Source organism: Zootoca vivipara, chromosome Z1 (genome assembly GCF_965207765.1).
Source record: "Zootoca vivipara chromosome Z1, rZooViv2.hap1.1, whole genome shotgun sequence".
Classification (NCBI taxonomy): domain Eukaryota; kingdom Metazoa; phylum Chordata; class Lepidosauria; order Squamata; family Lacertidae; genus Zootoca; species Zootoca vivipara.
The window spans coordinates 51,212,304-51,229,997 of NC_142583.1; the positions used below are offsets into that span (position 1 = coordinate 51,212,304).

General features: G+C 41.3%; 1 protein-coding gene across 2 annotated transcripts; it reads left to right on the top strand.

Moving 5' to 3' along the window:
- Positions 1-1,138: 1,138 nt before the first annotated feature.
- Positions 1,139-17,495, top strand: LOC118083430 (complement factor I). Of its 2 annotated transcripts, XM_035111824.3 has the most exons (14): positions 1,139-1,489; positions 1,631-1,883; positions 3,472-3,622; positions 4,929-5,098; positions 6,404-6,514; positions 9,543-9,653; positions 11,334-11,369; positions 12,107-12,136; positions 12,339-12,374; positions 12,861-12,964; positions 13,606-13,712; positions 14,457-14,737; positions 15,406-15,507; positions 16,753-17,495. In XM_035111824.3, the coding sequence occupies exons 1-14, from the start codon at positions 1,427-1,429 to the stop codon at positions 16,968-16,970; spliced, it is 1,773 nt and encodes a 590-aa protein (XP_034967715.1). In that variant the 5' UTR covers positions 1,139-1,426; the 3' UTR covers positions 16,971-17,495. The 2 variants fall into 2 exon arrangements, with proteins under 2 accessions (XP_034967715.1, XP_034967716.1); XM_035111825.3 differs by lacking the exon at positions 12,107-12,136.
- The last annotated feature ends 199 nt before the right edge of the window (positions 17,496-17,694 follow it).

Here is a 17,694-nt window from a genome sequence, read left to right on the forward strand (position 1 = left end):
GTGTTTTGAATGCTAGTTATTAAGAAGCTTCATTGACTCTGCATTTGATTACTGGGAATTTGTTGCACAGAACCAATAGAAAAGTCGCATATATTACTAGCCTAAATCAGGCAAAGTGTGGGAAATACCTGTAGGGCTAATTTTCTGTTTACTTCCTTGTTTCCTAATCATCAGTGACAAGAATTACTGAGAAATCAGCTGTGTTTTAAAGTGAAAGAAATATTTGTATTGTAATCACACAAATCCCACAGTCTTCTGCACCCTGATTTGAGATTAATCCCTACTGAACTGAGTGGTGCTTATTTCTAAGCAGGCATGGCCAAAACAGAAATGTTCTTTCCAAATAGCTATTGGCGTACAGCAGGAGAAGTTACAGAATGTAGAGATGCAGACTTCCAGGGTCACTAAACCCATTTCAAAATTCCTGGAGGTAACCCGTTTTCTTGCATGTCTTAAGGTGCTCAGTGTTTTTTTTTCCAGAAAAAGAGGTGCCGGAACTCACCATGAACCTTGTTCTCTTATAATGGCAACGGTGCCCGCCCTCAGGTGCAGGAACTCAGTTCCGGTGAGTCCCAGCTGAAAAAAAGCCCTGACAAAGAGCATTTGTTGCTCCACTCCCCCTACAACTGTTTTATGGTGTGGTCCCCCAAGTATCAGTACAGCTGAAAGGGAGGGAGCAAGAACTATGTACTGTAACATAAACTTGGAGGCGGCCCCTGGTGGAAAGGCTTATGTGAAGAGGTTGCTGCTACAGGCTGCAGATAACACTGAGTTAGATGGACCTATGGTCTGACTCGGTATAAGGGAGCTTCCTATGTTCCTAAGGAGAAAAACTAAAACACAAACCTTCTTCCCTTGCTCTTATTAAATAGAGGGATTTTTGAACTGTACGGCCCCACTATTTGTTGATTTTTTTAGGGCTAGTAGCTTAGCCATTCCCGGAAACTGGCACTCCCAGAGCTTAGTGCACAAATACTTTTTTTATCCGTTTGCCAAGGCATTGAGCAACTGGCCAAACACAACCTTGAAATCTTAGTCCCCTGTCAGTTAAATATGCAAATCATCCATTTTCTTCTGTTCCAGAGAAGCAGGCAAATACAAAGCAGCTACATAAATAAGTGAGAGTATTAAGAAAGTTGTGTGAGAGGACAGCACAGGACAGCACATTCCTTTAGGGATCTACCAGTCTTTTTACTTGTTTGCTTCTCTTATCATTTTTGCAGTGAACAGTGAATTGAGGTTTAAGCAGGATCTTGTCTAAGAGCTGAGAACCATCCATGCACATGGATGTTCTCCGTAGTTGTTTCGGAACCATCTTTATAAATATTTGCTAATGGTTAAAAATTAAACACATAGCAGAAGTCTGAGACTGGGGAAAAGTTTTAGGGAAAGAAAATATTCTAAATACGGACAGACACTCTTCACCATGAAATCATTATCAGCTCTCGTGTTTATTTTGTGCTTACCACTTGGAATTTTTCAACAAAAGGTAAGGATTTTTATTTCTTAAAAAATGGTTGGCATTGTAAGAAACACATTTTATTGGTAATACTTTAAGGCTTGCATGGATCTGAAGGAAGTGTGAAAACAACAAATCCACTTCTGTTACTGAATAGTATTTGTTTTTTAGGACAATACATATCTGATAGAAGAATGTGTGAACAATGGCTACACTCAGAATTCTTGCGAGAAAGTGTTTTGCCAGCCATGGCAGAGGTGTGTGGATGGCTCCTGTTTCTGTAAGCTACCTTACCAATGCCCAAGAAATGGAACCTTGGTTTGTTCTACAGAGAAGAGGACTTTAAATTACTGCCAGCTAAAGAGCTTGGAATGTCAGCGTAAAAAGAGCAGATTTATGAACAGAGGAAGATGCAGCTCTCAAGGTAAGAAGAAGTATATGTTTCATTTTCATCTTCTGAATTGATTGTTGATCCTGAGAAAGACCAGGCTTTTGTGGGAGTGTTTATATAGATTAGCAGAGTTTAAACTATCCCCTATTTAGTATATGCAGAGACAAGCGGGTTGCTAACTCGTTTGAGTCCTATTAATAATTATACCTTCCTGGTTGATAATCCCTTTCTGTCCCTCTTAAATAAAACGCACTTGAATCTGAATCATATTAACATAAACTAATTTACTTTCACATTCTTTCAGTTTCCAGCATCTGAGCAGTTACCAGTTAACACTCCTAGCACCAACAGCCCAACCGAGAAACGGCCTGCCACATAGAGGCAGTTAGTCCTCTCGGAATGTTGGACTTGACTGACAGCTTTATATCCGAAAGCTTTAAGGGTTGGGTGCAGACCATAGCTGCCAAGTCTCCCGCTTAAAAATGAGGGATCAGCAGCAGCGCGGCACCGGAAGTCGCCTCTACGCATGTCTGGACATGCGTAGAAGCAACTTCCGGTGCCGGCGCTGCCCGATTTTCTGTGCCCAGGCATGAACAGAGCGGGTACCCGAAATGGAGCCTCCCTAGCAGGTAGGATTTCCGGGAATTTTTTCTATTCGGGATAACAGTGGGAAACGGATTAAAATCCGGGGGTTTCCTGCGAAAAGCGGGAGACTTGGCAGCTATGGTGTAGACGTGTGTGGACATTGATGTCTGCTTGTAATTCTGTTATACTGACACAGTTTTGGTGGTATCCAACTATGGCTTTGCCTTAGCACATAGTGCTTCCACTTGCACCTGATTTCCACCAAACCACCACCACGACATTAACCCCCTACTACCCCTACTCCAGGGGTAGCTCATTGTTATTTACTGTTGTTAAGTGTCTTCCGAGTTATTTTTGTAAAAAAGAAAAACAATGAATTATTTTAATATAATAATTTAAATGTGTGTTATGTGTATGCAACCAAATACTGTACACAGGCAGAACAACCCTAGACTCATATAACAGCTCTTGACAGGTCTTGACATTCTTGGCCTACCTGTAAAATGTTGCACATTTGTCATTCCTACAGCACAGAGTATTTTGTTTCTGTCATGCCTTATCACTCTCCCTCCACTGCATTTACCAGTCATATGCACAAAAAGCAGCAGAGAGTCTCGCTTTCTGCTCAGAGTCCATTGCTCAAAGACTGGCTTGGTGACATTCCAGGCTCTTTAAAATAAACAATGCCCTGTAAATGGGGGGGAAACCCTGTGCTTTTTGTATCTATATAAAACATACAGCTATTTCCTGGTATGCATTTGTGTGAATTGTTGTAGAAATTCAAATCTGGCATCCTAGAGAGGAAGCAAATTGACAAAGAATGTGCCATTTGATTAAATAATACTGTACAGTACCTGTCTTCCCATTCAAGGTTAATTTATTTTTTCACTTATTTTACCTCCACCCTTCAGACAAACAATGCCAACAGAACTATACACATGGCGCCTTGCTTACAACAAAGTGGGTTTTGCCCACATTGCTGTCTTTTGTAAACCTTACCGACCTAAACATGAGCAGATTTTGCTTTGCTTTCTAGAGACTTTTCAAGTTTCGTTGAAGCCTGAAAATGCAACATCAACAGGAATTATCCAAGTGGAAGTGAATCAATCCCCAAAGACACCTGTGTGTGGATTTAATTGGGGTATGAATGAAGCTAATGTGGCCTGCAGACATCTTGGTTTTCCAGAGTAAGATTCTGGGGTGGAATGGAGAGCTGCTTATATGGATAAAATGTTACTTAAATAAATCTTAAGAAAAACTCTGAATTCGTGGCATCCATCTTTATGATGGATCTGAACAGGGATGGGGAATCTGTGGCCCTGCAGGTGTTCTTGGACTCAAACTCCCATCATGCCTGTGTTCTTCCCCATGCAAGGGTCTCATCGGGGTGCAAGGGAGGGTTCTAGCATGTGCTGAGCAAAGAGCCCAGAGGCACCAGGTAATGTATTGCTAGCTGCTAGCGCCAGTTCCAAATCCAGGAGGCAAAGTCAGGTCAAGCAATGCCAGTAAGTCCAGAGAAGCAAGGTCCAGCAAAGCAAAGGCCAAAAAGCAAACACCTAGGTGGGATGTCGGCCAGTGCAGGCTGGATGTTGCTCCAGCGATGAGCAAATCCAGACCAATCCTTAAATAGGATGGCAGCTTCTTTCAGCCCTGATTAATGGAGTCCTTTCTCTTAAAGGGGCCCTGGCTGTTTACTATGGTTCTGTTTTGCATTCTCAGCTAGAGTCTGAAGAGGGTAATGGGGCTTCTTCAAGATGGAGAGGTGCTGGCATCAGTTGCTCCTCTGGTGCTGGAATTCCCAAGGAGATAGAGATGCCCAAGGTGGGCTCAGAGGGCACATACTTCTCCTGGCTCTGAATTCGTAACAATTTTCCCTGACGGTGGGGAGGCAGAGCCCTGGGTCATGGCTCCCTGACCATTGGGCATGGTGGTTTGAAGCTGACGGGAGCTGGAGTCCAACAACACCTGAGAGAGTCCTAATTCCCAACTGTGGAGTATGAGGTCAGGGCCATAGTTAATAGTCAGTGCTTTTTATTCAGGGGGTACTCAAGAGTATGCAGTTTGAGGTAGGTACCCTTTGAAGTAGCAGCGCTTGGGAAGACCTTTCTTGAGTCCACGGAGCACTACTGAACACTACTGAACCTTCTAGAAGGTCATATTATTTCCCCATCTAGCCTGCTGTTGTCTTTTTTGTCTTGCGGTGTTTTTGGCTGCTCCCCATAAACTGGCAAAACCAAAGAGATGCAAGGCTCCTTACAGTTCAGTAGCTCCACACACACACAAAAAAATAATTGTCTGAATAAACTGTACATTTAATATATAACACATGATAGTTTTATAGCAAACCATGGTACTGTATAAAGAATGCATTTTTGTGCTTGCTTAGGCAGCACATATACTAAAATTGGAATGATACAGAGAAGAATGCATTTTATTTTCCAAAATAACAAAGGGCCAATGATTACTTCTCTTCTTTTTTCTTGCATTGCTCAGAGGGGCTGATCGTACAGACACTGTTGACCCAAAAGAAGACTCCGATTCATTGGAATGCCTTAAGGCAAGATGCAGAGGAATAGAGACCAGCCTAGCAGAATGTACTTTAACTAGAGTGAATAAAACTAAGGAGAAAGTGGCAAAAGTGGTGTGCCATACAACACATAGAGGTTGGTAAAACAAGTTTTATTGGGGGGGGGTATTGTCTGTAGTTAGCCATTTCTGGCTTGATAATCAAATTCTCCAACTTGGAACAAAACACTGCAATATGAAATATTCCTCTTCAGTGTGCTAGCCATGCCCTCTTACAGGAGACTCCATTCCATTCCATTCCTCCTCTCCTCACCCTCCACTGGCATTAACTCCCCTTGGAAGAGATAACTCAACATTCTGTAGTCACTGAACATGTCACAGGGTTTTAGCATGTTGATATCGCTCTTGTGGATACATAGCTGTTGTAACTCAGCACCTGAGTTCATTACAGTGTTAGTATCTGCCTGTAAATGACATGTTGGTGCAGTCCCTCTCTCACTTTCCCTTGGGTGGCTTAAGAAAAACTAGTGTACCCTGAGGCAACAAAGCCCAGGCCAGGGATCTTATACCACCAGGCCAAGAAGAGACTTTTGGCATGGCAGGACACTTTTGCTTTATATCTTCTATCATTTCATAGAATAGAATCTTAGAACCATAAGAGTTGGAAGGGACCACGAGGGCCATCTAGTCCAACCCCCTGCAATGCAGGAATCTTTTGCCCAATGTGGGGCTAGAACCCGCAACCCTGAAATAGTAAACCAGCTTGGGAGCCTTGGCAGAAAGGCATTGCATAAATGCAGTCACTCAGTCAATATGATAGAAAGGATGCCTCTTAATTACTGCTTCTGTTGCTGCATATTTAGTCAAACTACACTGTGGATTCTTTGAAACAACGCAGTCACTGTTCACAGTCAATTGGGCTACCTGAAGACGTGCTGCTGTGTTTTGAGGTTCTCACTGGTTGTGTTTGTTTTAGCTGGATTTAATGTTAGTTGCTTTGGGTCACTGCTGCAAGGAAAATGACTACTGTAAATGATAATCATCATGAGTCCTGAATGAAGTCGGGTAAACAGGCCTCACTCAACTTTCAAAGTTACCCCCACCCCAGGGCCAGCCAGGGCCTGTTCCCCTCCCCACAACATACAGTTTTAAATCTCTCCATACTAATTTAAATCTCTCCTTTTTTAAAAAAAAATCCTTGTGAATGCTATGATGAATTTATCTTTTTATTTGCTGTCTCGTATTTGTCACTGATGGAAAGGAAACATAGAAATGCTCTTAATAATTAAACCAGAGACAGACAGTTATGCTGAACACAATAGTTTCATGTCTTCAGCCACAGTGCACCCATCCCAGAAAACAAACCTATGGAGTTATATATTTCTTTTTCTGCTGCAGAATATCTAACCAAAACATTATTTGTTTCTCATCCCACTTGACAGAATGTTCCCCAAGAGAATTCCGTTGTGTCAATAGAAAATGCATCCCTTCCGTTAAGACATGCAATGGCGTCAACGACTGTGGAGACTTAAGTGATGAAGTATGCTGCAAAGGTATGTTCTATGCTATGCAATCATTCTTGTTTTCGTGTATTATCAGTCACATAAACAAAAGCCTCTGAAAGCTACTTTAAAGCTATGTGCTTGTCAAACAAATGCTTGTAAACAAAAGGTTAAAATATTCAAGTCATATTTCTTCAGTCATGTTAGGTATCAGTTAGATTTATATGCAGTCATACCTCGGTTTAAGTACGCCTCAGTTTGAGTATTTTCAGTTTAAGTACTCCGCGGACCTGTCTGGAACGGATTAATCCACTTTCCATTACTTTCTTTTTTATATAATAATTTTTATTAATTTTGCATATTAACAAAACAAAAACACATATACAATTAAGTAACATATTTTCCGCCTTCTTCTAACCCACCCTCCACGAGATCCCTCCTGCCACAAGGTATTCCCATGAACAATGCGCAGTCGAAGGTGGTGCATTTTATAGTTGGACTTATCCCCGCCCCTCCCTCCTCACCCCGGCAACCCCCCCCCCCTGCCACTGAGGGGTCCTAGGGTAATAAGAAGAGAATAGGTGAGTGTCCGCCCAACTATTTAAACTTTACCAATAATCACAAAAAACATAAAAAATAGATAAAAAGACGAAAAAAGAAAAAAACAATGGGCTTCCCCTACCTCCCCCTTTTCTGATTTTCGTTTTTTTAACCCCATTTAAGCAGTTTTCTTATCATATTCCCCATTCTATTTTCCAAATTCTCCAATCTTATATCAATAACATCCTTATTTTCTATTAAATTTTCTTCTAACATCATTTCCCATTCCCACCACCCCTCCCACCCCAGCACTCCCCCTGCCACAGAGAGTTTCTAGGGGAAAGAAGGGGAGAGGCAATGGTTCTTTTTCCAATTGGGTCTTCTCTCCCTCCCCGCCCCAGGAGCCCCCCCTGCCACCAAGAGCTCCCTGCGCGCAGAGGGCCGACAAGAGGAAGAGAACCCCCAACCGTCTCCTAAATTATTTAGCAATCTCTTTTATAATACTTCTAAATAACTCCTAAATCTTATTTCTGTCTTATCAACATTCTTTTTCTTCCCAGGCCCCAATTTTTTCCCCAAAACTCCCATATTCTTAAAACCTTTTTACATTCCCAATTCTAAATTTTCTCCTTATCCCCAATTCTTTCCTCCCCCTCCCCTGATCTCAGCCTTCCCCTTCCATTCCAGCAAGTACCAAAGTCCATGATCCAGTTTTCAGTCCTTTTTTATCCATCCCATTGAACAAAATACATTCCTCCTTCATCCCACCCCCTTCCTAACAAATTTTTCAGTCCAGGCTTCTCTGTCCCCCCCCCCCCCAGAAGTCCCTTCTTCTTTGCATGATGCTTTTCTTGTGGGTTTTCTGTCTCTTCAGAAATTCTTGCTTCTCCCCCTCCAAAGGAGGGGTATTCCAGATCTCGTCTGAGTCTTTGTTCTTTTGCAAATCCGGTGTTCCATCCTCATTTTCTTCAATTATGTTGTAACTCGGTTCATCAGTCTTTTTATCCTCCTGCACCATTTCTTGAAGTATTTCATCTTTCTGTAAATCTTGGCTTATTCCTTCCAATTGTTGAGTCTTATGCATACTAATTTTTATTTCCCACAAGAGTCTGAAAACTTTCTCCTGGAAGCCAGGTGTGTAATCTTTTGTTGACATTTTCCTAGCTTTTCAAGGTCAGAGCAAAACTTGGGAAACAGGAAGTGGTTACAAGTTCTAATAATTCCACATAGTCCAAACTGGATACATTATATTCCATATATTATAACTTCAGCTTTTTAATTATTTCCAACAGCCCTCAAATATCAAACCAAGAGTCCTTAAAAATCAGTTCCTTCCTCTTCCTCACCCCATTATATTCCACTCGCTGTTCTGTTAGGGGTGCCAATTTTCAGGGTATGGTGAGGGTCTCTTCTTCAATTGCATATACTTGCAGGGTTCTTACAGTCTAAAACCGTTCTCCCCCTTTACCCTGCCTCTGGGGGAGAATCTTAGGTCAGTTCTTGGAAATGTTCAAACAATAAAGTTCTTGCCCTGGCACCGGGATTCTTCCTTAAGCTGCTTCCTCTTTAAATCAGTAGGGGGGGAGATCGGCTTCTGTTTTTTAAGTCTCACCCCCCCGTTCCAAATTTTGAGTCCAATTTTAAATCTTTAAATCTTTTTACTCACAGTCTGTCGATTTGCCAAACCCTTCTTTGGAAAAATCCAGTGCTCTCCGCCTCCGGCACGGAGCTTCTCTCTGCAAGGGTAGCGATGGCGCTCCAAAATGGCCCCCGCGACTGCGACCCTTCTCACTCCGGAGCTCTTATTAGAGCCTACCGGAAAGTTGGAGAGCCGGGATTGGGGCGCTGCTGGGCTAATTCTGCCCCCAGAACGCTCGATCTGGGGTTCTATGGGGTGCAGCGGCGCTCCCGCTGCTTTCCCCCCCTTGCAGAGTCGGGTCGCCTCGGAGCTCGAGACGGACCCCGCCGGACGGCGCTGGAGCTGAACTAGAAGCCCACTTTCCATTACTTTCAATGGGAAAGTTTGCTTCAGGTTAAGTACACTTCAGGTTAAGTACAGACTTCCGGAACCAATTGTGTTTGTAAACCGAGGTACCAACTTCAACTCAAAACTCCCCAAGGTCACTTAGAACAAAGCAAACATAAGCTTCACTAATCAAAATCAATGGATCAGAACTAAAAACAGTACCATGAACATATGGGGTGGGGTGGGGGTGTTTTCATTGCTCCCAAAAAGAGAGAGATTTGCATTCAACTTTATACACACAAAGGAGCAGGAAAGCTCCATTTCCAAAAAGAATGTAGAATATTTCAAAGTTACATTGCTTAATTTTAAAAAATAACTGAATAATTCAATCAATAGAGCATGAGACTCTTAATCTCAGGGTTGTGCAAAAAGATTCCCACATTGCAGGGGGTTGGACTAGATGACCCTCATGGTCCCTTCCAACTCTACAATTCTTTGTGCTTAGGCCTTAAACCACTGTGCTACCGATGGACCATTTTGTGTTTTATATCCTGACTGATCTCTTTCCGACAGCATGCAGGGGGAAAAACTTCCACTGTCATTCAGATGTGTGTATTCCAAGAAGATACGTCTGTGACAATGAAGTGGACTGTTTAACAGGAGAAGATGAGACTCGCCAAGAGTGTAAGAGTATACCTTTCCATTTATTTGTGGCTGCATTCAGACAATAATCCCCACACCACACCACCCTACCCCGACCATGTACAGTGGTACCTCTACTTACGAATTTAAGGCGTTCCGAACACACATTTGTAAGTTGAAAATATTTGTAAGTCAAATCCCATAGGAAAGCATTGGGAGAAAAAATTCGTAAGTCGAAGCAACCCTATCTAAAAATTTGTAAGTAGAAAAAATCCAATCTAAACCGCATCCAAGATGGCTCCATTTGTAAGTAGAAAAATTCGTAAGTAGAGTTATTTGTAAGTAGAGGTACCACTGTAATGGGTTTGGATAAGCTTAGAACAGTCTAGCTAGCTGAAATTGTGGTGATATCTGAGACCATTGCACAGCCCATCCATCATGTCCACTTGTCCCTCATTAACAGACGAGCAATATCAAAACCTAAACAGAGTGCTCATGCATAGCTCACAGTACAACACTACAGCTTGAAAGGGGCGAGGGATGCTTTCTGTAACCTAATAGCTTACTTGATTTGAAGTTTGTGCTCCACTTACTGATATATGATTTGCAGCTGTCCTTTTGTTCATCTTAGATGTGCAGCTTGCCCCATCCAAATAGGCTGTTGTAGCTAAAAACACAGAGAACAGCTCAAGAAAACGAGCAGCATTCATTTCAATGGGGCGCATAAAGGGAATGCTTTCTGTTTACGGTATTTAACAAAAATATATACCTCTTGATTGTAAAAAGAACACCTAAACAATATAAAAAAACAAACCCAAAAAACCATTGATAGTCGTGTTGTCAATAAAAGGCAGCTGAAAACAGGTATTTTAAAAGGTTCAGAACATAATTAAAATTAACAGTAAGCTAAAAGCACATGTTACCCTTCCAGGTGGATATTGCAGGTTGATTTGTACTATTTGAAAACCAAACCCTTCTCATTCTCATATAAGGAGAATCCGTTTGCAAGCATATCTATGCATTTTCTCAATGAAGGCATTCATCCCTGTTCAATATTCTGCATTTTCCACAAATATATTTGTGCACAAAGCAGTCCACAGCAATAGGACATAATAATAATAATGTGATAATTGTAATGAATCATTATTTAATCACATTTTTTTAAAAAATGTAAACCACCTTGGGTATCATGGTAGAAAAGTGTGTACGTATCTATATCTGTATAAAACACAATAAAAGTTATACTATCACTGCAATGCAGCACTACCCATCCAACTATTAACAATTTCATTTAAAATTCATCAAAAAGTGAGCATGTGTTTGGTCTATATATCATGCTTGTCACGTCACTTCACCCTGCAGAGCAAAAGGAGTGAATGGAGCCTAGGTCCATATTAAACACGATACTAGAAAAATTAATAGCAAGAGAGGCACAAAGAGAAAGAAATCACCCCATCAGCACAACTGCTATTAGCCCCAGGAGGAAAGCTAATAGGGATTCCCAATGTCTACTTTGGCCCTTCGTCATCTGTATTACTGAGCAAGGTTCATATGTAGTTTTGAGCCACTCCCTACAGTTTAGAGGTGGAGTTTAACAATATCTGCAGGACTACAGACCCTTAATATAATGGAAGTCAGTCTAGTTCATTGTTTGTTGGTGGTGGATTGGTTTTTTATGTGTTCACCTTACTTATTTTATGTATATGTGCATGTTTTAAATAGGTGATAAAAAAAGAGCTGAAGGAAATGAACATTCGGGTAATTTTTATATATATATTATTTTATAACTCTATTCTTATGTTTCTCTCTGGGTTCTCTCAGGAGTGTCCTGCTTTTTATAGGTCAGCTTATTGGGCAGGAATAGCTCAGGAAAAAACTGGTCTCTAATTTGCAGCCCATTCATGGAACCACAGTTATACAGAGCAAATAAATAAATGCACAGTTTGAAACTATTTGAAAAAAGATCAATGTAACCAATGATCAGAAGAAAAAAATGTACATATTATTGCTTGCAAATTTTGTGATCAGCCCATTTAAATGTTCCTCTGTCCATTCCCAAACTTGGGTCCTCAAATGTTGTTGGACTACAATGCTCATCATCCTTGACCATTGGGCCATGCTGGCTGGGGCTGATGAGAGTTGTAGTTTAACAACATCTGGAAACCCAAGGTTGAGAGAGGCTGCTCTTGTCTACCAAGGTGAAGAAGGCTTCCGAGTTGCTCTCTGCAATCAGCATTAGTTCCACAGCTGAACAAAGCATCTCCTTCCTTCTAACTCTTCAAGAACTTCACCCCTGCAAGGCTAAACCTGGAAGGTTATACTAGCATAGCCAATGGTCAAGTCTGATGCAGGCATTATAGGATGTCCAACATTTAGATTCTCAAACGCCAATATACAGCAAACCGATCTAATGCATACCATAGTGTTCGTTGATGTGTTGTTGTTTTTCTGTGTACACCCTACTTATCATATATATGCATGTATGTTTTAAATAGGAAATAGAAGAGCTGAACAAAATGCAAGAGGTAACATTTTGTGTTTTAATATTATTTCCTGGACATCACTAAGTTCTTTGCAGCATGAAAATAAACACTATCACTTGCTAATTGCTATAAATCAAAGAGCTGTGAAGGCTCAGCTGCAGGAATGTTCATAGGTTCATGGATATGAAACTAGATTTTCAGATACAATAATTTAATGTAGTTGTACACTCTTATTTTATTTCAGAAGGAACAGAAGATGCTGAACAGTCTATGGATGAAGGTAAATACACTATATCATCATCAATAGACAATATGACAGTTGCTTGGACTGATTCAGCAGTCCAGTCCTATGCATGCTTACTCATAAGTGAAGTCTGCTTTGCTCAATGGAACTTATTACATGCATTCACTAATCACTCTTGAAAATTGCTGCTTGTGTCAAATGGGCATTTTTGCACGCAATTATCCCTAATATGTGGGGGTTCTAGATTGCACAGCTGGCCTCTACAAGAGGTCCCCAGTTCAGAAGTTGACACTCCATCTTGTGAAGGACTGGAAGGACAGGGAATGTGATGTGCCGGAGGAGGTGGGGTTTGCCAGTGCACCCAACTCTCCTTTGTTCAATTATCATCAATGCACGTATGTAAACTAAATGCCCAAAGAGGGCTTAAAAAGCCATAAAAAAATCAAACAACAGAGCAGTTTCTTTCAACAAATGCAAGGGAACGAGTTGTAAGCATGACACTGCTTATCTCTTTTATTAAAGAAAGAAGAAAGATCAAAACATTGTTACCTCAATTACAGTGCGGCATTGCAAACCACACGGTTACTCGTCAGAAGCGAATCGTAGGTGGATTCACTGCAGGAAAGGTAAAAGGAAAATCAGGCATAGCTAACAATACAGCTACTATAATGTTGAGTCTGTAATGTCAAGTCTGTGCTTTTAATGCATTTTTTAGACCTGCAGGAATGGTGACAATGGATAAAACAACCTAGAAATCCATGGCGAAGCATAAGCTTTTTGAGTACAGTATAAGTAGGAAACCGAAGAGTTAATTTTCAGCCTTTTAAAATATTGCCCAGCAATATCCCCCCCTTCCTCCTCCAGTCATAAGCTAGGGAATCTGAATGGGTGGCACAGTTGAATCACTCCAGTTAAGGGCCTATTGTGGATTTTTTTTTGCCATAGGACATTTTAGTACATCAAATATTATTTTTTAAAATCCAACTAGAAGCAGGAACTAAAAAAGTGGAATGGATGAAGGAGCTATTTCTTTATCCAATAGGAAAAGAAGAGGCAGCACATCAAAATGCTGAACCTTTGTTTCTCTGACTTTTCCTGAAGAAGGTAGAGTAGAAACAGTAGGGTCTGAAATAAATATCTACCGTACTTTGTCAACCTACGTTGATTTTTGCTCCTACTTCCAGTTCCACATGGGGATCACATACAAGTAATATTAGTAGGAGAACTGGTCTAGAAAAGTGTAACATCATGCCTCATGTATTTGCAGGATGAATTTCCCTGGCAAGTGGCCATTAAAGATGTAGGGACAAGAGTGAACTGCGGTGGCGTTTATATTGGGGGCTGCTGGGTTTTGACGGCTGCACACTGTGTTAGGTAAGTGGATTTGGCGACTCTCAAATGGGAATTGCCTTGCAGCAAGAGACAGAACAAAATGAACTTTTAGGGTCTTGGACGTCTACGGTTCCATCTACGTTACAACGGTCTAGGAGTTCTATATTGGCTTAATTGACATAGGCGTAGCTGGGGGTTGGGCAGGAGGGACAGTTGCTCCCCCCCCCAAAACAAGTAAATAAATAAAAATACCTAACTGGTCCCTTATATTTTTTTGAAATTCTTTGAGATCTTTGGGGGAATCTCTGTTGGTGGTCCCCCATGGCTCAGACACACAGCTGATAACTAGTAGAAGCCGTGCATTCAGCAGGGTGAGCTCAAGACGGTTGAACTCCCTCGCAACTGAAATTAGAGAGACACACTGTCGGTTGAACTTCAGGTTTTTTAATTGTTTGATTGTCCCATTTTCCGTGGATTTTTTTTCCAGAAATGCAAATAATTAAGTGGGTTTTTAAAAAAGTTAATCTTAAAATGAATGCAATAATAAATAAATAAATATGTAGCCAGGCCTCAGCTATTTTTGCTAAATCACAGCGTTTCTAATCTAATGGATTTAATCTAATGGATTTCATAAAGGCATGGAAAACTGTGCAGGAGTCTATTGCTAAAAGTGGGCGCTTGTGTATATAATCCATTTCACTACTTGTTTCAGTAGCTGGAAAATGTTTCATAATCCAAAGTTTGTGTTTCTGCTTGCACTCCTTGAAACACATTTCTTTTTTGCAGAGAGAGCCGTGCACATACTTATTTGGTATGGACTGGAATGCTGAACACAGTAAAACAGGAAGATATAATAGAAGCATTTCAAGTAGTTAAAGTAATAGTTCACGAGAAGTACAACACCAAAACATATGAAAATGACATTGCTTTGCTGGAGATGAAACCCAGGGACAAGAACCAATCAACATGTTACCCGCGTGACTCTGTGCCAGTCTGTGTCCCTTGGTCAAAATACATGTTCAAAGGTGGCCACCAGTGCAAAGTGTCCGGCTGGGGACTCAATGAAGGTAAATGGAATAGGCTAATTACTTCTTTGAATTATGGTTACAATTTCCTCATCTCTTCTGGCCTCATACTTTGCTAAGCTACAAAAGCACTTCCTTTCAACTCTTCTATATAACAGCTCATTAAAAGCTGTGTCACTAGCATTTCCTATTGGTCTCAGCTGAACATCTCACCCCCCCTTCTTCCCCCTCCCCCACCATCCTGTATCAAGTCATGAGAAAAGGAATTACATTCCAAAATTCTCAAAGGGACTGTGAAATTCTCCGGGATGGAATCCGCAGGTGGATTTGGGAGTCTCTTCAAGTTTCAGCTACTACAGTGTGAGCTCTTTGAAGATAACTGTTGCTAACTGGTTTGGAAATCCATGTTGGCCAAGTCTTCACAACTCCTTCATTCAGAGACTTGAATGAAATTTATGTGAAATTTTTCACTTTTAAAAATTTATGTGAAATTTTCACTTTTTTTTTTAAAAAAAAAGCAAGTTGTTTTGTCCTGCATTGGAAAAAAGTCTCATCAGATACTTAAAAAATCAGATTTACCCAACCACGGTTGAAATGGGATAAGTTTATGGACAGTGAATGAAAGTATTGAATTGTGAACAATTAATAATTGAATAAATGATAAATGAAATAATAAATAAAACACAAACTGTTATTTATTTCTTCTTTAGAATTTTCAACGCAATTTGGCCTTAAGTGGGGGTACATTTCTCTAATGGAAAACTGTTCTGAAATCTACGGGAACCGGTACTTTGAAGGCATGGAATGCGCAGGTGAATATGAACTGTATCATTTTTGACACCCATCTGGATGCAAACTCATGAGCCAGTACAGTGGTACCTTGGGTTAAGAACTTAATTCGTTCTGGAGGTCTGTTCTTAACCTGAGGTACCACTTTAGCTAATGGGGCCTCCCGCTGCTGTCGCCGCCGCTGCAGCATTGTTTCTGTTCTGATCCTGAAGCAAAGTTCTTAACCTGAGGTACTATTTCTGGGTTAGCGGGATCTGTAACCTGAAGCGTCTGTAACCTGAAGCGTCTGTAACCCGAGGTACCACTGTATTAAGTAAGCAGAGATGGGTCAACACATATCAGCGTCTGAGACAAAACAAACACACAAATAGCTCCCCACAAGAGTATTAAGAAGTTAACAGGAGGAGGGGATGTTTATCTGCCTGCTCCCTTCTGCCTTGGTTGTCATGCATGGCAGGGCTGTGGATGCAGCCATGGCCCCATTGCCCCACGTGACTCCACTAGACTAGCAGGAGTTTGGATTGCTCCCTAAACCATCAACATTTAAAGATAATATCCAAGATAACCTGGGACCCAGGTGGCGCTGTGGTTAAACCACTGAGCCTAGGGCTTGCTGATCAGAAGGTCGGCGGTTCGAATCCCTGTGACGGGGTGAGCTCCCGTTGCTTGGTCCCAGCTCCTGCCAACCTAGCAGTTCGAAAGCACGTCAAAATGCAAGTAGATAAATAGGAACCGCTACAGCGGGAAGGTAAACGGCGTTTCCATGTGCTGCTCTGGTTTGCCAGAAGCGGCTTTGTCATGCTGGCCACATGACCTGGAAGCTATACGCCGGCTCCCTCGGCCAATAATGCGAGATGAGCGCGCAACCCCAGAGTCGGTCACGACTGGACCTAATGGTCAGGGGTCCCTTTACCTTTACCTTTTATCCAAGATAACACCAGTTCACTGAATAATTATGTCAGTCTTTGTCAAGGATCAGGCTCAATGAACTCAGGCTCTGGATATGGGGAAATTGATTAATTGTCCCAAATAGGCCAAAAAAAAAAAATGCCTGAGCTATGGACAAGATAAAAAAACACCACGAAGTCATAGTTGTACACACACTTTGGGCCTTCTGCTCTATTTTGACTGTATCCAGTATCAATAATATAGTTTGGGAATGAAATTGCACCCATAATTCCCTTTGTTGTGGGTGAGGGCACCTGTGGCATCCTTGCCATTAAAATATGCATTCAACAACTTACTGTACTTGGTTTTTCTCTTTTCAGGTACGCATGATGGCTCTGTGGATTCCTGTAAAGGTGACTCAGGAGGACCCTTAGTTTGTTTTGACTCTAATAATGTAGGGTATGTTTGGGGTGTTGTGAGCTGGGGTGAAAATTGTGGCGAAAAAGGACACCCTGGGGTTTATACAAAAGTGGCACATTATTTCAGTTGGATTGGCCGTCACACTGGACTGAATCACATTTCGCGATATAACTTGTGATTTTGAATGTAAATATCACCTCTTTCTGCCTTGGCAATAACTAAAGATAGGCTACAGAACTTGTGGCTCAATCCAGCCAAAGTGAAGCATTGTCCTAGTGGTTTCAATGAGAGAAATGTACAACACGATTAAGTTTACTCAGAAGACGCAACTTACTCCCAAGTAAATATGTGTGCAGTTGCAGCTTTAAGCCTGCTGAAAACTGTGGCAGGGATGGGGGAGGAATCTTTGGCCCTCCAGATGTTTCAGGCTCCAGTTCCCATTAGCCCCAGCCAGCATGGCCAGCAGTCAGGGATGATGGGATCTGTAGTCCATTAACACGTGGAAGGCCATTGATTTCCCATCTCTCATCTGTGAAAGTTAAAAGTGTTCCGCTCTGGCTGGATTATGCTGCAGAAGATCATCAGTTATGAGTTGTGAAATTTAGCATTTAATAAATTTTAAAGTATGTGTGCTTCTGTAAACAGTTACTGCATTTCTTTTGTAAACATTGTATATTCAAATAAAAGTGATGTATACCACCAAGGAAATGTTTGTTTTTATTGTGGGTTTTGTATTGAGATTTGCTAAGCAGGCTCCACCGTACACAGGATGGCATAATACCTATGGACAGAGAATATTCAGGTATCTTACTATATAGTATAGACCATTTTCAAACATTTCAAACAGTTGCAGAATCCTTAAAACTCTGAAGTCCTGTTTTGGTGCTATTTTCCCTATTGTT

Coding starts and splice junctions, on each gene's coding strand:
- LOC118083430 (XM_035111824.3), top strand. CDS start 1,427: ATGAAATCATTATCAGCTCTCGTGTTTATTTTGTGCTTACCACTTGGA. Junction 12,965..13,605: donor GTGGATTCACTGCAGGAAAG/GTAAAAGGAAAA, acceptor ATGTATTTGCAG/GATGAATTTCCCTGGCAAGT. Junction 15,508..16,752: donor TGAAGGCATGGAATGCGCAG/GTGAATATGAAC, acceptor TTCTCTTTTCAG/GTACGCATGATGGCTCTGTG.